General features: G+C 41.3%; 1 protein-coding gene across 1 annotated transcript in view; it reads left to right on the top strand.

The window, feature by feature from the left end:
• Positions 1-10,376: 10,376 nt before the first annotated feature.
• Positions 10,377-26,077, top strand: part of ASTN1 (astrotactin 1) — a 229,201-nt gene continuing 213,500 nt past the window's right edge. Inside the window, exon 1 of the mRNA XM_029284602.1 lies at positions 10,377-10,719. Coding sequence (XP_029140435.1) covers positions 10,377-10,719 — 343 coding nt within the window. The remainder of the gene's footprint in view (positions 10,720-26,077) is intronic.

The following is a 26,077-nucleotide window of genomic DNA, read 5'->3' as shown; positions in this document are numbered from 1 at the left end:
GATATGGCGGAAAGGTAGATTAGGCAATTTTCATCTTTCAGATTTTAAAAAGCAAAGCAATTTTTATACTATGTTTTTCTATACATATGACACTAGTATGTGCAGAATCAGATGATTAATCTGTTTAGGTAGGCATTCACCGCTAATAATAATAATAATAATAATAATAATAATAATAATAATAATAATAATAATAATAATAATAATAATAATAATAATAATAATAATAATAATAATAATAATAATAATAATAATAATAATAATAAAGTTGGAAGGGACCTTGGAGGTCATCTAGTCCAACCCTCTGCTCAGGCAGGGAACCCTATACCATTTCGGACAAATGGCTGTCCAGTCTCTTCTTAAAAACTTTCAGTGTTGGAGCATTCACCGCTTCTGGAGGCAGGTTGTTCCACTGGTTAATTGTTCTGTCAGGAAATTTCTCCTTAGTTCTAGGTTGCTTCTCTATTTTATTAGTTTCCATCCGTTGCTTCTTGTCCTGCCTTCCGGCGCTTTGGACAATAGCTTGAGTCCCTCTTCTTTGTGGCAGCCCCTGATATATTGGAACACTGCTATCATGTCCCCCCTCGTCCTTCTCTTCATTAAACTAGACATACCCAATTCCAGCAACCGTTCCTTATATGTTTTAGCCTCCAGTCCTCTAATTTTTATTGCTCTTCTCTGTACTCTTTCTAGAGTCTCAATATAGGCAGGGAAGTTACCCAATTTGAAGCAACTGTCCAAGGACTTGGGAAAGAGTCTTTTTGAACCTTGTTGTCTATAGACTATAAGCTTTATTTCTGAGCATTGCCTTCTCCCAGAATTATGACAGAATTGTTATTTCAAGATGAATTCCATAAATCCTGCCAACCAATCTTTGAGGATGAGACGATTCATTGAAACTACAAGGAAATGATACAACAACTTGGTTGCTATGGGGTGTGTGTGACCAGTCTCAGAATATCCATTTCACAAGAAAGAAAATGGGAGAAGCTGAAAAACACTGAACTTGTCTGAAAATCTAAATTCAGGACAAGGACAGGGGGCATCTGGGTTACAAAACAACCCTCCTTCTTCTAGATTTGCCATTTCTTCCTCTCAGCCTGTTTGATTGTTCTCAGCCCTGCATGACCTGTTAAGGTCTCCCCACTTTCTCCTTTTACTGGAATAATTCCTTTTCCACCTTTGGTGCTTCCACTCATATTGTGAAGGAATAGCATCTGAGAATATTTCAGAAAAAATCAATAACCTCTAACTGCTTACCATCTCTACTTTCTAAGAATGCCTCTGATTCCAGGAGGTCTACTTTTTTGGTGCCAGCATTGCTGGCTGCTAGCCAGCAAGATAGCAAGCTGGATGCCTCCCACTCCAGAGATAAACTCAGGCAGAACTTTTAGAAGCAAACAGTTCTTTTTAATTCTAGAGCTAAAGAAGGCAGCTGTAACATGAGTCAAGGCTTGGCTCAGTCAAGACCTGGAAATATAAACAAAGCAATGAATCTAAGAGGAAAGACAAAAGACTAGGTGAGACAAAAGTTCAAAGTACAGCACGACAAAGTAAACATGATGAGCTAATGCTGGGAAAATTATTTCAAACAAACCTGCCCAATGAAAGCAACCCCTTGGTCTCAATTTTAAGGAATTTCCTTGTTTGTGCTATCTTGGCTTACCTTGGCTTGTCCAAGAGGAATTATTACTCTGATGCTATAAGAACTGTGGTTTAATTAATACACTTTTATTAATCATATTTATTCTGGGATTCACCCTTGTGTGCATCCTCTTCAGTATCTGAATCAAAAATTTGAAAGTCAGCGACACAAGTACTGGGAGGTAACTTGTGTTTGTCTTTGAAATATTTCTCCCATTTGGGGAAAAAATAAAATATTAGGTAACTTTGGCACATAAAGTGTCTCTCGCTGCAGTGGAAATCAAATATCACACTATTTAAACTCACACTAATTGTGACCTACCTGTAAGTATATAATGATACAATTACAGTTACTACAATTACTGTTTTTCTTTGGGGCTGAATAGCTGTTCCTGTGAACTACTGATTGCTAATAGTAGCTTTTAATCTTAAAATGTAAGTTGCCTAGAGTTTCTTTGGGGATTGAAGCAACATGCAAGTTGAAAGTCTCTAAGCGCAACCTACCTCACAGGGTTCCTGTTGTGGTGAAAATAGGAAGAGGAAGGAGTATTGTATGCTTGTTGCCTTGAGTTTCTTATAAAGTAGCAAAGGTGGGATAAAAATTCAGTAAATAAATATGTACACCTTTAAGTAAATTTATGTAAATAAATTTATGTAAATAAATAAATTCAGTAAATAAATATGTACACCTGCACAATATGATTTCTAATCTGCTTTAGAGTATCAGAGACTTCATGACCCCAGTCCCAGAGATACAATGAATATGCTTTTTTTCCCCCTTGAAATCTTCCTTTGCTTATATCAGTGAGGAGGGGGAGAGCCTGGTCTTTCACGGCCCTTCCCATATTTAAGAAAAGCAGGTTTTTTTCTTTTCTTTTTTAAGGGAAAAGTTTGCATAGAACAAACTGCATTGTGACATTTATGTGTTGACAGCTGTCAATTTCCTTATTGCTCTTCACATTGCAATTGGGGAGAGAGAAGCTTTTTAAATTATTATTATTATAACGGCAACATTTGGTTAATAAAAGGCATTAATTGGCAGGAATCTCTTCTGGCACTTGTGCTCAAATAGCTAACTGATTTATGTACAATATGTTAAAAATGATCAGGTTTCCAGAGGCATTCCCCTTTAAAAACCAATGTTTTTTCATTGAAACAAACAAATAAATAATTAGTTCTACAAAATAGTTATATATTTTTGTCTCCTCTCCATTAACTGTTTTTGGAATGAAAATATTTCAAGAAATGTAACCATTGTTGCATGAGAAAATGCAAAAACTTAAGATTGCTCCTGAATGCTATCATATCATCTTTGTGGGCCTACTTCCATAAAGAAAAAAAAAGATGTCTCTGAATGTTGTCAATGAAAGTCTCAGTTGTTCAGCTGATTTGAAACTACACATCTTGCTGGGCTGGGGGAATAGGAGCAACTTCATTGATTGGAACTGCCTATCAGAATTATCTTACCTCTTGATTCCTGTCTCATCTTCTACGAGATCAAGAAATAAACATTTTTAGAATAACACCTTAGATGATGTACTCTTTTTTTCCTTAAGGAAATTTGTAGTCAAAATTTTCTGTAATTTCGGAAGGTACATCTAAATTGTCTTCTCCTGAATCATAAACCTGCATTATTTAAATGATAAATATCTGCTCATTTTGCCCCTCATCATCACTGTCATATGAAGCCAGGTTGGTGGTGGATCTGGCTGGAGTTTCCACTCTCTCCTGCATAGGCTATGTGACCTGGGTGACCGGCTCCTGGGTGACCCAACTTGACTTTTCTTTGGTCGGTTGCTGAGCAGGTTTCTTTTTTTCTGACGGTCCCGATTTACCTCTCTACTGGGGGTATGCGACTGGACAATTCGCTGCTCGATGCCCCTGCTGGCCACACCTAAAGCACTTGATTGCTGGGCCAGTAGATGGCTTAGGAGATTCCATGGCCGTGATCACTGGGATTTTCCATGGTGGTGGCCGTCTGGGTTATTCCGGCTTCGGTCCGGTTCCTGGAGGAATTGGCTTCTTATAGCGAGCAAGCTCGATGTCTAGTTTCACTGCCATTCGGTACCATTCTTGTAGTTGATCAGGACCCAAACATCTACGTTTGGGTTGGCTCTTCACGCCGGTCCTGTACTTGAGTGATGGCGGCGGTGATAATCGGGGCTGCGTGACCGATGGTAGTAACGGTCAGGGCTCTCACGGTACTGGTGCCGGTCTGGGCTTTGATAGTGAGGGCATCTCTTGGGGCTGTCATGATCCCACCATCTGGGGCTTTCATGATGGTGACGCTTGTCAGGAGACCGTGATGAACAATGCTGATCAGGGCTTCTCTGACGACCAGGACTGTCATGTTGCGAGTGGCGTTTTGGACTCCTTGACGATCGGCAATGACCCAGATTGTTGCACCATGGGTGACGGTGAGGACTCTTCCTCCCCACTGGGCTTGAGATCAATGCTGGCGGCTCCAAATGCGGAGTGGCCACCCGAGCTCTGCCAGTAGGGCTAGGACTTCTTCTGGGCATAGTTTGGTGCTGACTCCGCTGGTTGTCATGCTCACTAGTAGGTAAGGAGCCAGTGACCTGCCCCTCGCTTCCCATTTCTAGCCCCTCAAATTTTTCTACCAACTTCTCCACTGATTGGCTGCGGACTACTGACAGGTACTTCCACTCACCTGAATCTTCTGCTGCTGCCAATCTTTTTGCTACTCTACGATCGGGAGGAGGCACTTGCTTGCAACTCTGACTCAACTACTCTTGAAGAACTCTTCTTCGGTTGGGTTGTCTCGGGATGCTTAGAGTCTCCACCAGGCAGGGTCCACTCCAAAGACCACAATAGCTCCCACATTTTGGGTCTTGCTCTCACTGCCAGAACTTCCAAACCCTCTTTTTCCAATGACACAAGGGCTTGCTTTCCCTCTGCTGAGGCAGCCGCCATGGCCAGGGTGCTGGTTGTGAGTGCTTCTTTTCTCTCCATACTGAGATCTTCCCTGAATCTTTGTCAACTTCCCTCCCGGTTTTGGGAAGGTGACTGGAGCTCAGGACCCCAATGATGTTAATGTAGATGTGAGTTTTGGGGTTAATGTTATGGTTCCGATAGATGAAACAGTAAAAGAACTTCAAGGCAAGAATTCTTCCTTAAAGAACATTTTATTTGGAAACAAAATATCGGCACTTACATAGTTGAACCCAAAACTGAGATTCCCTCCCCCCAGATACAAAGTAACAAGTTGCAATTCCCATCCCACAAATCCTGTCATAAATCACATTCCCCAATTAAGGCAAGATGCGGGCTTTTCTTTTCTTTCTTTTTTTTTCAGTAACTTTATTTGTACATTATAGATTCCCACTAGACCAGGCAATACAACCATCATGGTTAAAAATCTTTTAGCAACAACTAAATCTAAACTAATTGATATTCTATAGAAATACTTAAGATTTATGATTTGGTTTTAATTTAATAAACTTAGAATGTACATTTTCTCACCGGTCTCTCAGCCCGCCAAAATCTTATCAGACCACGTCCTTGAGTTCCCACACTTCTACATTGTTATGGCTAGCTAAAAACATTCAAGCATTCATCCCATCCCCCCCTTCTACATCTGAACTCTAAAAGAATAGAAAAGGTACATTAGAAGCAAAAGTAAAAATGGCTGCTGATTTTCAGTTGTTAGAGCGATGACATCCATTGTCACAGCGTTGACACTCAGTCTCCTGGTTTCTAGACCAGCACCTTAAGTACTAGGCAAAACTGGGTCATATTGTATGTATCCAGCCACTGCAGTGTATAAATCATAACTTATGTCATAGCATTTTGTGTGAAGGCCCCAGGGTTCCAAAAAAAAAAGGCTTGTCTTCATGTAGTATAGCAATCCAGCCAATATTTAATGCATATATAGGAATATCTATGAAAGGGAAATGGGTGTAAGAGAAAATTGCTTCAAGATTATGTTTACATGATATATTATTTCCTGCATGCTAATCTGCAGAATTAACTTGGCAGTGTGAAAATAAAATAAAATATGTCTTTGCCTACTAGCAGGGAAAAAAACTCTTCAGAATGGGGAAAAATAATTAAAATAATTTTGACCTACATCAAAGTATACATAAATTTCTATGACAGAAAATTTATTTCATATTTGGTAGCAAATATATACATATCCAAGATGCTTTATTTAGAAAAAGTAAGCTATACATAATGGAATACCTTCTTTAAAAACTGGAAGCATTACATTCACTTATGTTCTATACTTAAGTAGAGGCTCTGGAGAAATACTACCAGTATAGAGGAAAAAAAGCATACAGCAAAATATTCTAAAACAAAAATTATGGAGGGGTTGTTGGTCCCCCCACAAGGACTAAGATGCTGCAAACATCATTGTAGACAAAAATAAATACCTAGTCCATATTTTGTGTTTCAGATATCTTGGGATGGTATTCCAAACCAAATCCATCTCCCAATTATATGGCTCACAGGCATATACACATAGGAACTTACAATTGTCGGCCGTGACCAGGGGGGCGTTTTATCAGGTTCGCCTGATCTACCAGTTGCGCCCTTTTCTGGACCGGGACGCTTTACGCACAGTCACTCAAGCCCTCGTCACCTCCCGCCTGGACTACTGTAATGCTCTATACATGGGGCTCCCTATGAGGAGCATCCGGAGGCTTCAGCTGGTCCAGAATGCGGCCGCGCGGGNGGTCTGACCTAGGGTGAATTTTAAATAGGGACAATTTTAAGGATTTTATCAAGACACAGCGACAAATATTTGGTTTTTAATTGGCTTTTAGAGGGGAAATGTTTTATATTGTTTTAATATGCTGTGAGCCGCCCTGAGTCCCATGGGGAGAAGGGCGGCATATAAGTTGAAATATAAATAAATAAATAAATAAATAAATAAATAAATAAATTATCCAATCCAGATTTCTAAGAGTGCTATTCCATGAAGCTTTCTGCATTTTAAATGCAGCAACCTGTTTAGAAAGTGGGATGAGCCCCCTGAGATTTAAGATCTGCATACGCCCGCTCTACTTCTGTCTCAAGCTTTATTTTTCTAGTGATTCCTTGGCCACCATGATTCTTCTAGAGCTTTTCCCTCTTTCTGGAAAACTAAAATTCAGACTGATCCATGCTTCTTGTGCCAAGGTCTTCTGGCCATGGGACCTATCAAAAACTAGAGCTGCCATTTGGCAGTGGGTGTTTCAGAGAGCTCACCAGGTACAGCAGGGTGTTCCAGGCAATTACTACTGACAGGATATAAATAGAAACCCTTTTGTGCCAACAAATTACCCATTCAGTACTACTTGCTAAAAGTACTGTAAAGTTCTTTCTTTAGCCCATTTCATGGTCTTGCTCCCTATGATACAGGAGGAAAGATATAACAATACCGTTTGCAGAGTGAACCTGCTTAAGACATGAACAAACCTGAGACTGCAGGCTACAGTATGTATTTCTTCTATGTCCTTTCTAACATAAAGTTTACCCTAGCTTTGCTTGTTCATAGAAGTCCAACCTGTTCTGAGAATGATTTCAAGTGGGGTTTTTTTTACTATCTGACTGAGACCTTAACATCTCTAGCGAAGTCACAAAATTTCTTTCAGCTGCCAGTGCTTTACAAAGGAAACCATTTTTCTCCTTATAGGACTTTATGGATATACGAAGTGTCCTTCTGCTACTTATCCAGTTTTATGGACCGCATCAACCTCTTCACTAATAAATTTCATAATTTGACATTTTTAGTATTTCAGTATTTTATTTACAAAGCTATTTTATCATTCAAATCATTTTAAACATTTTAATATTCTACTTTTAGACATCTATTTACTGTGTATTTTAGTTTGATCCATTTTATGTCCATCAATTATTCAGTAAATGTTTATGTATCTTAATTTGAGCTCAATAACCCTTTCCCAAAACTGCATAAAATACTGGTTAGTGACTACAATAAAAATACTATTACTATAAATAATTGAATCCATATGTAAATAGTCAATTTTAATTATATTAGAAAGGGATGAAAAATGAGCAAAAGATGATTGCAAATTACATTTCAAAGCCTTAATAAAAACAGGGATATATAGCTACTATCAAAGCAATTGCTGGACATACATTTCTGGGCACATTATGCTCATACAATCATGTGATTTTAATAAGACTGAAACTGGTGAATAAAAGTGATGATATTTAAGTACTTATTTTCTCATAATCTGAGCATTTGCTAAGATGGCCCATTTTGTTGACACAGCTCATTGTAACTGCTATGTCTGGAAATGTTTGAATATTTTCTTTATAACCTTCACAACCCTTTATATCAAAAAGGATAATTTTCCTAGCAATACACTGAATATATTCATACACACACACACACATTTAGTTTCAATTTTAAACGAGTCAGCTAGATTTGATTCAGTGATTTGCCATTGGAATTCTTGGTGTGAATCTGTTGAAATCAATAATAAATAAAAAAATATTTCATGAAATTTTAAGAACATTCAAACCAACCATAGTTTTTTAAATCATTAAATTTTCAGATTATGAACTGCATATTAACAAATTGAGCAATTAAAAAAGCTCAGAATGTTTGAATGCAGTACAATTATTAGAAGTAATTTAGAATGTCAGAAAAATGTCCCACATGTGATTTTCAGTTTAGGCTGGAAACCCTAATATGCTATATCAAAAGAATAATTAATTCATTAATTATTCCCTAAATATATTTATTTTATAGCAGTCTGTCTTATATAAAGGTAGTTTGCCAGTTTCTGGAGAAAATCATGGTTCTGTCTTGATTTGAACTGGGTAATTGTCCGCTGTCTTTAATGAGCTGCTATTGATCTCTTGGTGGTTTTAGAAGTACTAGTAGAAATAATGAGGCATATATAGTTATTCATTTGCAGAACTAGGCAATCTTTGTTCCTTCTAAAGCTCTTTCACATTCTGTATTTTCTATCCATGAATATAGTGCTGATTTTTACCTTAGAGATCTGGATTCAAATGTCACTGCATTTCTTTATGCAACCAAGTACTTCGTAAAATAGCTTTCTAGTGTAGATGTTAGTATTTGTACTGAGAAAGTACTTTTTATGCTGTGGGTGGGTGACAATGGAAAAACCAAGTCATTTTGCTTAAAATTTTGGCAAATTGGGGAGAAGTAGAACTTGGAAGCAACTGCCTGCAAGTCAAGATTTTTTTTATAGAGATTCTTGAGAAAGTCTTTACATATTAATCTACTTTACAGGTTTTAAGGACTGCATCTTAAACATTGTCTCAAAGTAGACATTGTCTGTGATAGAAGAAGTAGGTTGTTTAGCAATCTAGGAGCTTCGGCTTGAAGTAATGGTTTGTTCATGGAGTCACAAGATAAAAGTGAATGGGAATATCTATGTAGGTTTCTGTGGATTCCATCAATTCAAATACTCCAATGTGCACAGAATATAACTGCCCTAATAGTAAATGCAATACAAATGAGCACTGTTTTTATTCAGTTTTATAACTGGGGAAGTTGCTGGGAACTCACAATAAAGTTGGTAAGTTGGTTATGGACAAAAAAACATTAAAGAACAAAGCCAGCTAACACTCACTCCACCGTTCCCCAGAATGATCTCAAGCAGATCAAGTTCAGAGATTTTTGCTAATGAACCGGTAGGTCAATATGGAAGGATGCATGGAAACAAGTCATTTGATTCACAAAATCCAATTTTTGGAAAGCCTTTAATAAGTATTTTTATTCCACATTAAAGGAAATGCAGCACTATTCCCTAAGATCAGTGAAGCAGAAATAAGTAAATGCTGTGAAGCCATTATGAGCACCATCATATGGAATCTTCTTGGTAGCAATACATGAGTGATTGTCGCTGTTGCTGTAATGGTCTTTAATCTTAAGGTGATTAAAAATAATTCTAGTTCTATCATCCTGAGATTTCTTAGTCAATTTCCCATTCCCGCCCTGCTTAGTTTTGGAGGGAACATTTAAGGAAAGCCACATGTTGCCACCCTGTTGGCTTACAAAGGATAAATAAAAAACAAAAATCTTCATAAAGAAAAAAAATGATAAAGTTTCCTTCAAGTTCAGTTCCCTTCCTGGTGATTTCATGGACAGGTTTTTTTAGCTTTCTTGGTGCCAAAATGGAAATGGTTTTGATTCCTTTACTTTGGGTTTTGTGCTAATGTTAAAAGGATGGATAGGCCTAGCAACAGTTGTTCACCACGATAGCTAAATTCAAAGGCAATGTATTCTATCAAGTGTTGGCATGCAGTTGTGGTTTACATTTGACTTGTGTAATTCTCAGAAACCTCTAGTTTGCAAATCAGAAAAAGGGGTTGAACTGAATGGAAGTTGGGTCTGGCAGGATGCGTACCAGGTGCGCCTCTCAATTGCCAGGGTCCTGGGAAAGCTTTGAAAACAATTTTGCATGGTAAAATATAGCTGCGGCTCCCCTCCCCACCAAGCGTTGTATAATCCAGGTGGAGACTAGCCGCCTGTGTGCGTGAGTGAGCTGGGGAGAAGATGCAAAGGAGGAGGAAGGCAGCCAACTCGGAGACAAACCCGCTCGCCTGATCTTCTCCTCCGCCTGCCTTCGCTCCATTGCAGCGCCTTGGAGACAAAGAGCCTCCCACAATCCGCCCCTTTCCTGATTGCACCGCAACTGCAAGCCCCTTTCTGGACCAGGGATCTTCCTCCCCGCCCCCTCGGCCGGCTCCTCTGTGCCTGCAAGGCGAGGCGGATCAGGCGCAAGATGGCTTTAGCTGGCGTTTGCATCTGGCTTTCTTGCTGCTGCTGCCTCACGGCCGCCGCCGCTAATGCAGCCGCTGCTGCTGCTGCTGCCGCCGCCGCAGCCGCCGGCCCCGCGGCTGCCGGGCCGGCTGAAGCAGACGGGGACCCTTCCAAGGAGATGGAGTGCAAGCTGAAGAGCATCACCGTGTCAGCGTTGCCCTTCTTGAGGGAGAACGACCTAAGCATCATGCACAGCCCCTCGGCCTCTGAGCCCAAGCTGCTCTTCTCGGTCCGCAATGATTTCCCCGGCGAGCTGGTGGTGGTCGATGACTTGGAGAACACCGAGCTGCCCTACTTCGTGCTGGGTGAGTCCCCCCTCCCTCCTCCCTCCGGCCTAGTTGCCCCTTCTCTTAATTTAACAGGCCCGGTCCCCAAACTCTTCCGGGTCTTCTCTGGATTCTGGCGCTCTGAGATCCCAAGTGATGACCATTCCAAGTTGGCAATCAGGTTGATTCTTTCCCCCCCCCCCCGGCCTTTTGTGTCAATGAGGCGGCCGCGGGCCCGCTGTCCCCTGGCTGAGAGGCCCTCCGTGGCCCGCTTTCCCCAAGCCTAGGAGACGAGGAGAGAAAGGGAAGCAGCGCTGGCTGCGGTTGCTACAAACTGGCTCCATAGCTCGCTCACTTCGGCAGACTGCACCCTCCGTGCCCTTTCTCCAGTCGTCCGGCGGAGTGAGAGAGGGAGCCGGTAGGTGGGCGCACGCAGGTGGTAGCTGGAAGACTCGAGCGGGCGGTCTGGACTCCAGAGCAACCGCTGCCCCTGCCTCGGTTTTCCTGGAGTGGGTAGCATTTGGGAGAGGCTACGCTGGGCCCAGCCTTACTGCGCGTTGCTTAGAGAAAGAAGGGGTGAACAAGTGGAGAGATACTACTCCTGCTCCTGGCGATCACCTTTATTATTCGCTTGTTTAACCGAGTGATAGGAAGCTGCGAGGGAGATTGCCTGAGCAGGCTCTTTGCCTCCGTGCGCACAGCAGGTGGAGCTGTGGGGGTGAGGACCTGCGATGTCACTGTTGCTCCTTGCTCATCAGAATGAGCTCCGAAGAGGATGACAAGGAGTCACCTGAAACTGCTTGCATGCTCACTCAAACATAAACTACTCAAGTCCACTTGGCCTTGTTCTATTTTATATAAACCCAACCTCTGTGATTACTTTCTGGATCAGTGTGTCATGTAAAACTCAGAAATGGGTTATCTATAGGTAACCTCATAAGAATACAGCCACTATCTCCATTTTCTCATTAAGGTGGCAGATAGAACTAAGTTTATCCAAGCAGACTGGATATTGCAGGATGTGAAATGAATGGAAGTAATCAAAATTTCAGTATATTTTCATGTTTGGGATCTTTACTGTTATTAAGTTTTTGCTGTATCAGTTTAACTTTTTGTTCATTAGTGGAACATTGTTTTGATGTCTTCTTGGGAGCGGATGCTGTTGGATAATGACAATCCAATGACATGCATTTCCTGCATTTTGTTCTAAAGTATAGGCACTTCCCTTCAGAAATTACCAATGATTGATCAAAGCTGATATAGTCAGATAACATTTAATCCCCAAGTTAGGGGGTGGAGTGGGGTGGTCAAAGAAGCATGTTTACACATCATGGCTATATGTAGAGTAAACATGAAGAATTGCTTATATTCCAGAAGAGGAGGAATTGGAATAAGGCTATTTAAAACAAGAACTGGGGCTGAGATACGCCCATCACTTGACATTTGTTGGGTTGCTAGGAAATTCTGATTAAGGACCATGATCTTACTCAATGGGTCAAATAGTGAGCAGTAATGGACCCATATGGAATTGGGCCCATTTAGGTAATTAAATCCAATCTAGGTTTCAGTAGAGAGATACCAATCAATGCATCCCCTCAGTATTCCTAGTTGAATTGCTTTGAGGATAAATCTCAGTGAGAGAGGTAGGATAAATAAGTATGAATGGCTCCACCATTGAAACTACATTGGCTTGCTTTTGGCAAAAGTGTAGGAAGGGCACATATTGTCATTAAACTGATGGTTATAATAGCCAGGCATAGAGGCAGCACATACTCTAGCACCCTAGACCTAGAGGGTTAGTTGTGGCTCATTTTCTTCACTAACAGCTGGCATAAAGCTAGGGCTGGGGAATGATCCTGAGCTAACCTTTGTTGCCCAACTATTATTATATTATGTATTGATTTAATGAAGCATTTAGTATTTGCACTCATTGTTCATTCCAAAGGTGTCTCACTCTCAGTACAGAATCTTAAAACCAGATAATTAAAATGTGATGACAGTTACAGTCACATTAAACATAGGTTTATGAAATAAAAATATTTTATTTATGCCAATGAAACAGATTTGGTACCAAATATCTTTTGGTAAAAGAGTTCCAGAGTCAAGGTCCCATCCCAGAAAAATAGCCTGATCGGTGTCCCTTAAGTTTTATTTTCTTTGTCTTGCAGCAACATGCATGTGTCCTGATCCTTGATTACATCTTTTTGGAAATAATTTCTTTCTTGCAGTAGCTATGCATCCTGGTGAGCAAATTGATCAAATGTGAACAAATTTATTAAGTTTCAGAGTTTAGGGGTGGGGTTTTTTTGCCTTTGGGGTTTTTGGTTCCCCTAGAAATTTAGAAAAGGGGTCTTGAGATTCAACAGAAAAGAAAGGCTCAACGTCTACTATTTCCTCCAATTTCTTCATCCAAATTTCAGTATGGGCTATGTTGATTGTACTGCTGGAAATTTTATTCAGGAATATCTAGGGGTCTGAAAGTTTTTTACCCTCCCTCTTTAATGGCGTACATTTCCATCCCAATTCTACAGGATCTATCCATTTTCTACTTGACAAACCCCCCTCTTTGCACTCATGTCAGCAAAAAAAGTAGAAGGTGGTATTACACAGGAAATGTAAAAGAAGGGAAGACTTGATATAGTTGTCCTTTGCTATATTGTAGTCCCAAAGGAACAGTGTCCCTCCCATCCCTCTGGTTTAAAATTAGCCTTGGAAGAGAAATCTTATTCAGTGCTGCTGGGCTGAAAGAAGCTTCCTGTGTCCAGAATATTTTATGCAGTTGTGTGCCACCTATGGCACACCTATGCAGTGCTTTTTTTGTAAAAAAAAAAAAAAAAAAAGGTGCCGGAACTCACACACATCATACAACCCGCCTTGCCTATCCTACAAGGTTCCATCCAAAACTGCCGGAACTCTGTTCTGGGCGTTCTATGACAAAAAAAAAGCCCTGGCTATATGTGTCTTCCTTTTCTTGGTTCACTCATTTGGATGTATGATGGTGCCAGATATGGAAAAGTGGTGGAGGCTGGGTTAAGAGGAACTACTACATCAACCAAATCATGTCCTTTACTACACTTTATGACATAGAAGAGATGGCCAATCAAAGCCAAAGAGGGGAAAAAATCTCAGGTATACTGATAATGTGACCTAAATTAAAAAGATAAAGGTTATATGCAATGTATAATAGAAAAATTGGAGAAGAAAAAGAGGGCAACAATTTTCTTTCCACCTTTTCTTACAAAAGAATAGATTCAAAGGTGAACAAAAGAAATATATATCATGTGTATTTTACTTTAATAATCTATGTTAAATATCTTCTTACATCCTGTCAGCAATGAACCTGTGTAATGAAACTTGATACATAAAATTTGTGATGTGTATCCTTAATTATTACCTGACATCCTATACAACTGCAAAACATTTCCATAGAAATTCTCCTGGGCAATCTTTCATTTAATATCTGGTTATCTAGCCCATCAAATAGATGAGGTATGTTTTACACAGGATTGGTTCCTTGAAAGTAGGGAGTTGAAAAACATCAAGTTTTTTTTTCCCAATGCATACAACATAAATTGTTCCAGATTTCTTTCCCATATTTTTTTCTGTGTGACTCACTGATAGGGTATCATATAGAACTTATACTGTATTATTGATGTTGTGTTTGTTATGTTTTTGAAACTTGATTCTAAATGTTATTTCATATGACACATAATGGTGAGGCAAGGCACCAATCTTCATGACAGATCTGGAACTGAAGCTAATTGCAACCTTCTTGCAAATGCTATTTTTTACCACTGTACTGAAGAAAAAGAAGTGTTCTGTTTTAGAATCTGCTGCTTTGCATTATTGGGATAAGTAGCAGAAAGTTAGATTTTTCTTATCTTCTCACTCTGCTAGAGAGAATGGTCTATAAGTAATAAAACAATATCCAAATAAACAATAATATTATGTCTGTGTTCTTCACAATGTAGTAAAACATTGAGTAAACTATGCCATTCCATTAATTTACAGAATGGATTGTTTTCTTTTTAAAGGATAAAGTTGCCATTCAGTTATGTAATTAGCCATTTGATATCTAACAATCAAACTACATGTGATGCTGAGATGTGTGCGTGCTAAAAATAAAATAGAGTACGGTAATAGAGACAATAATAATAATAGAGGAATAAAAATTCCCTGGTGACAAGATATTCTATTAACTTACCTTGTGTTTCCTTCAAGGAGGTGAATTTTAGCATTTTAAGCATTTTAACCTTACATCAATTTTGAAGCCTTAATAAGAGAAAGTACCTTTTTTTCTCAAAGTCACAATAGATATGAGCTTAGAATTCCCATATTGAAAGCTAGACCTGCACCATGCTAGGTTGATTCTTTGTTTGAGTGGCATTAAAATGTAGTGCCCAATAGGGTAACTGTATAAGTGTGCGTTTTACCATCAAAATATATTGCATATCTAAATAAATAATTGCATTTGAGTTTGAAAAGATTATTAAATTCCAATGGTTGTTACATTATTTTTTTATGGTACCCATGCATTCTCCCCACTCAGATGGTCAATAATTTAATTCTCCCATTCGGCAAACTATTACTAGCAATTCAGTAATTGATATGCAGCTCATCTTCAGCCTTCAAGACTTAGCTGTCCATCAAAATTTCAGTACTGTCTGCATGAGTCTTGCCTTTTGCATGAAAATTATATAAAGATCTGTAGGACAGAATTTTATTTTTTCAGTGAGTGCAACCATATACACTCCCTCCCCACTTTACAGTTCTTCTATTAAAATGCTATCAATTTGGATATATTCCCATTACTTTAAATTCACATGGCATACTTACTACGTTCATTTAATATTTTTCTGTTACCTATTTATCCATGTCAGGTTCTTACTGAAATAGTCTCTAGCACTGCAGGTTATATGACTGACTGATTTTTCACATGAAATATTTCTCTGAATATAGAAAATTACTACACCATGGAAAAGTGCTCTACCTATCTGACAGGCATCTTCTTTATTTAAAGGCTTAACATGTCAATTGTTTTTGTAGGAAGGAGTTTTAAATCGTAAAACCAATCTGCAGATTTACCATCTCAGTATAGCTTAGTTTAGTGAATAAATGAAGCAATGTTTTTGAAAGGAGATGGAAAAAATAACCACTGAGATTATGGATAGTAAATGAATTAACAATGGCCCTTTAACTTGATATCCAACCTACAGCTGCTTCTCAGCCAGCAAAAACTGTCTGTCTAGAGATCTGCAGTCACATTTAGCAAAAAAACAAAGATCCCAGAGCAGTAATTTACATAGCTGAGAGAAGGATGGTATATTAAAATTTTCTTCTGGCCATTAATTTTTGATATCTCATCCTTGAAAATGATAGACCTGTATTTTCTCATGATTTTTGAAACTCTTCTTAATGTGCTTATAGCTATAGTATAACTGGCACTATAACTGGTATTTTTGCCTGCTCCTCTTGGTTTCTGAAAGATAAATCAAGATTTGTGCCAAATGCATCATGAGTCTAGCACACATTAATATAAATGATTGGACACAAAATACCAAGCTCTCACTGCATCATCCATTACTTCTTATTCAGATAGGAACATATTTGACTTGCTATTAAATATTCTTATATTCATCTTTTTAAAAGGTATCATGGGCAGCTTACCTCTACATTAGAAAACCAATACAGTAATGTACTGTATTGTGCTGAAATTAATACAACATCCACTAGGGGAAGGATCCTCAGAAAGTGATGCTTACTATGACAGCAAGTCCTAAAAGTAGTTCAACTTCTTATTTCCGATCATGGTAATTCTATTCATTAGGATGATTAATTCAGTGAATTAATTATTATTTTGAGAAGAAATGCTTAAAAGTTATCTTCCTTTCGTAAACCAAGTGTGACTCATCTTGGTTGCTGCTTCATTCATATATAAAGATATAGACCGTTTCCTTGTTAGGTATTTATTTACTTAATATATTTGTATTTCAAATTTTATTCAGGAGCTTAAATGGGCATACATAGCACTGCATCCTCTTATTTTTCCTACAGTGGTCACCTTCTGATTTAAATTGACTAATTTAGACTTACCCACTGAGTTTATGTGGCTCAAAACTTAAGCAGACTACTTTGCTTCTAGGCTAACTTCATTATACTATATTGGTTCTCAAAAACAGAGAAGTTGGTTATTAACAGTAGTTTACAATTCAAGAAATGTGCTGATGTAATAGAAATGAAACTGGGCTTCTATCAGTGATAACTGTATAGTGCTAGAAGGAGCTATAAATCATTAGTAAGGCAATAGTTGTAGGAAGAAAAGTTTCTCTATCTAGGTTGTCCTTTTGATCAGTTTTTTATACCCTTTTGAACATCATTTGAAACTTACACTACTTTGAATTCAGAATTAGATATCATACAATTTCTATCTTTCTGTTTCAAAGAACTGAAAGTAGCATTCATTTAAAATAAAATATGCATACTAAATTAACCCACTACATACTAGCTTAATCTTACCTTAATCATTATAATACATTTTTCCCAAAGGAAAATGTGTTTTACAGTTTAGAGGCATTCATCAGACTTGCTATTCGTATATGCAGATTTACTTAAAGATAATAAATGATGAATGAACTGAAAGAAAATGCCTTCAGAGTTAATCAGTTGTCTAAATGACTATTTATTTGATCCCTCCCCCACGTGGTTAATATGTTTTTGTTACTAATTCTTTTGAGGTCTTTGAAATGGGTCTATCTGGTTGGAAGGGAAGAGGGATGGAAGCTGTGAAATGTGCATGGTAAACATGCACAGAACAGATGGTGCCAACAGTGGTCTGCAGAATAGGTATAATGAAAGGCTCCAGCAAACTCAATCCTTTGCTTGGCCCCACTTTTTTCATTTCTATATGTAAGTAGGTCTCTAGGCTGCCACAGAGAAGCTTATGTCCATGGCTCAGTTGCAGCCACAGGAAGGTTGCAAATCAGGCATTTGGTGCGCTTAAAACAGCCTGTGTTCAGCAAGCCTGGCACCGTTGCCATGGTAACTCATAGCAGGGGCCTATGCCACCTAGTCAAGCAAAGACGTATTAGGGATAAACAAGCAACAGTTTCTTCTTTGCTTTCCAAACTGTTTATATGTTTCCTGCCTCCTAAACGTTCCGAGAAATAAAATTGGGGTGCTGGAAAATCTACATCTGGTATTATGAATAGTTTGTTTTTTTGTTTGTTTGTGGTAATAGTATATTTTTGTGATGTATAGCTGCATAATGCTAAAACAAGATGTCTTTACTTAAAGAGTTGGGGAACCTACTTGGCATATATGTGTAATTGTTCCTGCCCTCTCTTGAAGAAGCTGGTTAAAAAAAAGGAATAAAGAAGAGAGATGTTAATAAAGAAGAGAGATCCATGGTAGAATAGCTTTGCATAATGGCCATCAACCTAAGATTTACATGTATCCTTCTACTTCTTCCCAGACTCTTTTAGAATGAAAAAAGGTATTGAAATGTATGTTTATATGAGGCTATTATTATTTCAGATCATGCATATTGCAGATCTGTAACACTGAAACATAATATAGACTTCAATAGAGGGCAAGCATTCATCACCACACTCTCCTTCTATATAATTTGTGAATGAAATGGGCAATAGCATCCCTATATAGACATCTTTCCTAATGGGATTCAACAAGTAGCCTCTTCCTTGGGTGATTAATGAAGCTCATAAAAATATTTATAATATATATACTCTCTCTCCCTCCATTCCCCCTCCCCGTGTGTAATGATTGCACTGCCTTTGAAGATCATGCCAGAAAGTAGTATCCTGTGTGTTGTCAATCAGTTGACAGTACACCCATAATTCTGCAGGTCTTGCATTGGATGCCAGTAGGTTTCTGCATGCAATTTAAAATGCTTGTTTTAATCCAGTGATGGCGAACCTTTTAAAGACCGAGTGCCCAAACTGCAATCCAAAACCCACTTATTTATCGCAAAGTGCCAGGGCTGCATCAGCATTGTGGTGTCCTCAGGGAGGGGGGGGCACTGGGTGGGCGCGGCTGCAGTGGTCACAACAGACTGGGTGAGCGTGTCCGGGGCCAGTCCCTCGCCATCTCGGGGGCATCCCCGTGGGGCCAATGCTGCTTGCTCGCTCACTTCCTGCCCTGTCAATTCCAATTCCAATTCACTATTCTGGCGAACTCTGCTTGGGCAGAGGGCTCTGAGTGCCACCTCTGGCACGCGTGCCATAGGTTTGCCACCACTGTTTTAATCTATAAAACCCTGTTTGGCTTGGCACCGCTGTATTGTCAGGACTCCTCCAAATGGATTCAGTCCCTTTCACACATTTCTCCTAGGTAGCATCACCAACAGATAGGTTAGTAACTAGTTGACAACCACACTCAGTCCTCAGTAGTCCTTAATGGAACTGCACTTAAATGGAGGGAAGTATGCAGTGGGATACCTCAAGGCTCTGTCTTAGGCCCAGTACTTTTCAATATCTTTATAAATGATTTAGATGAGTGACTAGAAGGGGAATTCATCAAATCTGCATTTAACACCAAGCTGATGGGAATAGACAACTCTTCACAAGATAGCTTCAAGATCCAGAGGGATCTTGACAAACTTGAACACTAGGCCCTATCTAACAAAATGAAATTCAATGGTGAGAAAGGTAAGATTCTAAACTTAGGCAAGAAAAACCAAATGCACAAATATAGGTGGTACCTGACTCAATAGTATTAACTGTGAGAGGAATCTTGGAGGTCTTAGTGGACAATCACTTGAATATGAACTAAAAGTGTACTGCATCTGCCAAAAAAGCTAATGCAGTCCTAGGTTGCATTAACATGAATCAAGATCATGTGAAGTGTTAATACCACCTTAGAATGCCTTGATAAGACCATACTAGGAATATTTTATCCAGTTTTTGGTTGCCACAATATAAAAAAGATGTTGAGATTCTAGAAAGAGTGCAGAGAAGAGCAACAAAGATGATTAGGGATTGGAGGCTATAATATATGAAGAACAGTTGCTGGAATTGGGTATGGCTAATCTAGAGAAAAGAAGGAGTAAGGGTGACATGATAGTTGGGTGGGCGTGGCCACGGTGGAAATGGCAGAGTGGGTGGGCCTGGCCAGGGTGGGCGTGGCCAGCTCGATGTTGCTCTGGTGGATGGGGCAGTGGGCAGCCCCATCCACCTTGCTCAGCAGGTGGGGGGCATGGAGGAGGCTCCTGAGCCCCACAGCTCTTCCGAGGGGGAGAGGAGGAGAGTGGGGAGGGGCTGTGCTGGGATCGGGGCTCCTTGTGCCTTCCAAAGAGGCCGCGGCTCCGCTTGCCTGGCAGGGTGGGGGCGTGCTCACACACAGGGACACACATAGGGCTGCTGCCTCGCTTTCCGTGCCGTGCTGGGACTGGGATGGACTGGGCACAGAGGCTCCTTGTGGCTTCTTCCCCCGTGGACATCAGGAGCGCCCATCCCACTTACCGCACATGCCACCATCCCACCATCACACCCGAGCCGGGTGCACTTCTCCCCGCACACGTCCTCAAGCAGAGGAGTCAGGAGCCAGGGCTCTCGCTCCCCTCTGGCCTCCACCTGCCAAGGCCTGAGCTTGGTGTGCCTGGCTGGCTGGTGACGGGTTGGAGAGTGCGGATGGCAGCAGGTGCGGTAGGTGGGGTGGGCGCTCCCAATGTCCATAGGGAAAGAAGCAGCGAGGAGACTCCGTGCCCAGTCCAGTCCAGCCCCGGCATGGCATGGCACGGTAAGCGAGGCAGCAGCCCCACATGCGTCCAACCCAACCCTTTCAGAGAGCTGTTCTCCCACCGCCCAACCCAACTCTCGCAGAGCCCCATCTGGGTTCCTTACCTCCGCCCAGCTGGTTCTGTGGCCTCATGACAGTGGCATTGGGCAGGAGGCGGCAAATGGGGCTTGCTGAGGATCGAGCCGCGTTTTCCGCCACCGCCACCCTCGGAGCCGGCGATCAGCAGGGCTCCATCACAGGAGGACTTGGGAGCACCTTACGAAGCCCACATTCTTCTCACCCGAGCTGCCCGGATACAAGCCCCCATTGTGCGACTTCTGCAGCGGTGGCGGGGAGGCCGATCTCATGTGCAAGCGGGACAGCTGTGCAGGGCAGAGGCGCTGCCCAGGGCCGGAGGGGAGGCAAGGCAGATTGCAGGTACTGGCACCGGCGCAGAGCTGGACTACAGCGACGACTCCGCTCCGGCCGCAGGCAGCGCCTCTGCCCTGCGTGGTTATCCCTCGTGCATGTGATTAGCCTCCATGCCGCCGGTGGTGGTGGCGCCCACAGTCTACCCGGCCCCCCATCCGGCCCTGGGCAGCACCTCTGCCCTGCGCAGTTGTCCTGCTCATGCATGTGATTAGCCTCTGTGCCGCTGGCAGAACCCACAATCTGCCCAGCCTCCCCTCCGGCCCCAGGCAGCACCTCTGCCCTGCACGGCTGTCCCGCTCATGCGTGCAATCGGCCTCTGTACCGCTGCCGGCACCCGCAATCTGCCCAGCTTCCCTTCCAGCCCTGGGCAGCACCTCTGCCCTGCGCGACTGTCCTGCTTGCGTTTGTTATCGACCTCCATGCTGCTGTGGGCACCCACAATGTCCCCGGTTTCCCCTCTGGCCCTGGGCAGCGCCTCTGTCCTGCGTGGCTATCTTGTGCCTGCGATCAGGCTCCGCACCAGCACCTGCAATCAGTCTCGCTCGGCTCGGCTCCAGCCCCAGGCAGCGCCTCTGCCCTGCGTGGCTGTCCTGCTTGCACGGGCAATCGGCCTCCGTACCACTGCTGCTGGTGCCCGCAATCTACCCGGTCTCCCCTCCGGCCCTGGGCAGTGCCTCTGCTCTGCGTGGCTGTCTTGTGCCTGCGATCAGGCTCCGCACTGGCACCCGTAATCCACCCGGCCTCCCCTCTGGCTCCGGGCAGCGCCTCTGCCCTGCGCGGCTGTCCCACTTGTGCATGTGATCGGCCTCCGTACCACCGCCAGAACCCACAATCTGCCCAGCCTCCCCTCTGGCCCCAGGCAGTGCCTCTGCCCTGTGCGGCTGTCCCACTTGCATGTGCAATCGGCCTCCGTACCGCTGCCGGCGCCTGCAATCTGCCCGGCCTCCCCTCCGGCATTGGGCAGTGCATCTGCCCTACGTGGCTGTCTCGTCGTGCCTGTGATCAGGCTCTGCGCCGGCGCCCATAATCCACCTGCCTCCCCTCCAGCCCCTGGCAGTGCCTCTGCCCTGCGTGGCTGTCCCGCTCGCGCATGTGATTGGCCTCCGTGCCGCCACCAGCACCCGCAATCTGCCCGGCCTCCCCTCTGCCTGCTTTGTACAGCTCCTTCTGGGACCTCCGTGCCCACCATTAACCCTTCTGCCACCATGCAGGGTAAGTTGCCGCCCTGCCCCCACCCAGATGCCCTCGCGTCCCCCAAGCATTTTTTTTTTACTAACCTGCCTTTCGTCTGCATACCATTTCTCCATTTTCTTCTCAGCCTTCGCCACGTGTTTGTGGGACTATTGGTAAAAAAAAGTTCCTTGAGATTTTCTAATTTCTCATGGAACTTTTTTTTTTCTCCCACAAACACATGGTGAAGGCTGAGAAACGAATGGAGAAACGGAATGCAGCTGAAAGCAGGTTAGTAAAAAAAACGCTTGGGGGAGGTGAGGGCATCTGGGCGGGGGAGGCAACCTTACCCTGTGCGGCTTTGGCAGGCGTCTGGCAGGAGGAGGGGAGCAACAGGGCCCCGCCCCACCCCTCACATGGAGTGCCCTGCTCCTGCCGCTGCCCCCACCCCCACATGGCACCTTTTTTCCAACTCCGATGTGTCACTTCCTTCGCCGCTGTGTGGGACTGAAAATACAATTCAATCAAGCAATTCCAACTTTGCGAGATCTTTTTTTTCCCCGCAAGAAGTTGAAATTGATTGATTGCACCTTTTTTTTTGCACATGGTGGCAGAGGCCTAGGACTGGGGCAATGGTGCGCGTGCCCACAGAGAGGGCTCCGCATGCCACCTGTGGCACGCATGCCATAGGTTTGCCACCATGGTGCTATCTAATACACATTCTTTTATCTTAACCAAATAGTAGGTTGTGGTCTATCCAATGTCTTACTGAAGTTCAAGTAGATTACATGGAACTTGGTCTCTGTCCTCTTACGTGAATTGTATTAGGTGGTTAGGGAAGATGTTTAATTCATTTTCCTACACCATTTTCGAAATCTAATACTCTGGCTCATTGGTCCTGCTGAAGAAAAGGAAGAGACTCATGCCCTTCTTTCATTTGATCCAATGTTTGTTATAGCTCTTTCTTTGAAAAAAAATATGGAAACTAGATTATGGCTCTTCCTGCTGTTATATAGAGGGAATAGGAAATGTCCTTGAAGGACAGGAGGAAGACCAAAGCAATGGTCAGATGAAAGGGGCTTGAACCTGGGTCAAGAAATTAGTTTGAGTAAACGTCTCAGACAGGCCCTTTCCTAATTCACAAGAAAATAAAGTGATGGAAAAGGAAGCACATTCAGATTTAAAAGATTCTGTTACTGGAGCTCTTCCAAAAACAATATTCCTATGCTGAAATTATTAAACTCTACATATATAATTCTAACAGCAAGTTTTCACATTCTGAAAAGCATGCTAGATAATCTATCCAGATTGTTACTAAAAATGGCTTATGCTCCTTAAAAATGTCTGGATTGGGCAAGCAATTGGTGAACAGCAGATGGAGAGATTTAAAAAATGGAAAAAGAATTTCCGGATTCAATCGCCAATATGGCATGCAATTTTCACTCTGTTGATTACTTAGAAAATATTTGTGCAAACACAAATATAATACCAGAAATCATGGAGAAAAAAGACAATAATGTTTCTAATCATGGCAGAAATTCAATTTCCTAATAAAGCATAACTTCATATTATGATTGCTTCTCACTATAGTCCATATAGGCAATTCCTATATGGACTATATGGACAATATCAAAGAACTTATGTCTGAAAAATCTTAGATATTTTTAAACAGAGTTGTTAAGTCAGATGGTTGGAGAAATAGATTAGAAACAAAGGAGATATTATATGCCAGAGGCTCATGTTCAGGAAAATTAAGTTTTATTTGAATGATATTCCACTTTTTTCCACCTAGAGGGGTTCACGTCATGTTCTCTTAACCCATGTATTCCTTCTGCCATTCTGTTCTTTCTCTGACCTGACATTTAAATATATAATCTGGGTATCTTTGGCAGAATTTTTGAACTTCTTATTCAGAGCCTTGTCTTTTTCTGTGCATCTGTTCACTATTCTTAAATGTCTGCCTCTTAGATCAGGAGTAAACAGCCTCTTGAGACTAAGAATTTACTCATGTTTGGAATTTTGAGAGTATGCAATGTGCGCACCAACAAAAGATGGGAAACAGAGCCTAATGTGCCACAAAGAAACTATTCAGAAATATATACTTTGTTTTCACCTAGTTGAATCCATCTCTGCAAAGGAAGAGTCAGATATATACTAGGTGTATTTCCTTGTCACAGTATTACAACTCAAATATCAAACTATGTAAAGATATTTGTAGCAGGTATGCAGTGATGTTGATGCATGCACAAAAGTGGCAGGATTTCTAACCCCCTGCAGGTGCCACTGAAACACTGACAGCATATTTACTTGTCAGTATTAAGGGCCTATGTTAGTGAGATGTCAGCCCAAGATACACCTGATTAAGAAACCAGTGCCATATACAGGTACCATATACAGGTAGCCATATACAGGTAGTCCAACCGTTTATTTAGTGACCATTCAAAGTTACAATGACACTGAAAAAAGTGACTTATGATCATTTTTCACACGACTGTTGTAGAATCCCCATGATCACATGATCAAAATTTGGACACTTGGCAACTGGCTCATAAAGTCAATGAGGAAGCGAGATTCACTTAACAATCATGTTATTAAAAACTGCAATGATTTACTTAACAACTATGTTAAGAAAGATAGTAAAATGGGACAAAGTTCACTTAACAACTGTCTTGCTTAGCAACAGAAATTTTGGGCTCAGTTGTGGTGGTAAGTCAAGGACTACCTGTATTATATTCTTTTTCTTCAGGCAGAATCTATATAAATCTGATAAACTAAAGATTGGTTTAGTCAACCCACCAACAATCCCTTTACAAGATTAATTTGACCTCTTTCCATAGTGTTTTTCTTCACATAGTTACTCTTTGGAAGTGATGGTAGAAAGTGGCCAATCTATTGAGCAATAACTGCAGTCATCACTCAGGATTTTTGGATCACTTGGTAATTAAAGTAATAAACAATTAAAAGATTGGAAAGATCAGATTAGGAAAGTGAGTAAAATCATGTTACCTCTGAATCACAAGAATATCATATGAAGCTTTTTTAGAATGGAAATTATATTTCAGCTTTAATTACTCCCAAGCCAGCTGGTGAACACTGATTGGTCCCTATATAGTCACGACAATATTTTGTTATTTAATGCCATATTGAGATAATCAGCTTCATGGATATGGAAGTTGCAGACATTAATCCTTTTGATGATTGGTCACAGAAGGGTGACAAGACCCTCTAAACTAAACAGTTGGCCAGGGACATCACTTTCTACCATATCTGCTGCTTCTGTCTTGCTATGGCTGGTTGTATGCTCTGCGACAGCAATTAAACATTTAATAGTATGCAACTGGAATGTTGCCAGAATTTAAATTGGTAACTCAGTTTAAACTAGGAAATTTTTCCAGCTTAATTAATTCATGCTGAAAATTTAAAGATGATTGGATTTTATTTCTTCTTTATTTAAAGCCTTATTATTTTTATAAAAAATATACCCAAAACATTACACAACCCAGAGTAGCTGAAAGTCAGGCAATGTATAAATTTAATAAATTATTATTACATTATGGTTGGTAACACAGTCAGACAGATGTTTAGACTGGATTTGACATTTTTATTCATCTATGAAATCTGTCCAAGGGTCTGGGATAGAAGTTGTTGTTTGATGGTGTTTAAAGGTATCGTTGCAGTATGTAACTGTTTCCAAATAAAGCTACCTTTTGCAATTGACTGATGGTTTTTTTTTCAATACTGATGTTCATCAAATTGTGCTTCAGATCCTTTAGGATTGCATGCAAGGTGCCTATTACTATTAGTATTAGGAAAAAAGTTAAAACACAGAGCAATAAATATATGAAAAACAATAATAGTTCATAACTGTAGCGCTACCTCTTTAGAGGCCGCCAATGCCCAGGCCCTCCCAGCCACAACCCCCCTTGTCCAGCCTTGCGGTAATGTTCTTTAGAGATCGGTGAGATGTCTTACAACCGGAACTCATGCAGCATTGATGGGTGGCAGGCTCTTCTTGTTGAAGCAGGACTTTCAGGCACGAACTTAACCGGTCACAATGGTTGAT

The sequence above is a fragment of the Protobothrops mucrosquamatus genome, unplaced genomic scaffold (genome assembly GCF_001527695.2).
Source record: "Protobothrops mucrosquamatus isolate PMUCROS unplaced genomic scaffold, P.Mucros_1.0 scaffold757, whole genome shotgun sequence".
Lineage (NCBI taxonomy): Eukaryota > Metazoa > Chordata > Lepidosauria > Squamata > Viperidae > Protobothrops > Protobothrops mucrosquamatus.
Note: the sequence above shows the minus strand (reverse complement) of the source record. Positions and strands in the feature narration are given on the sequence as shown.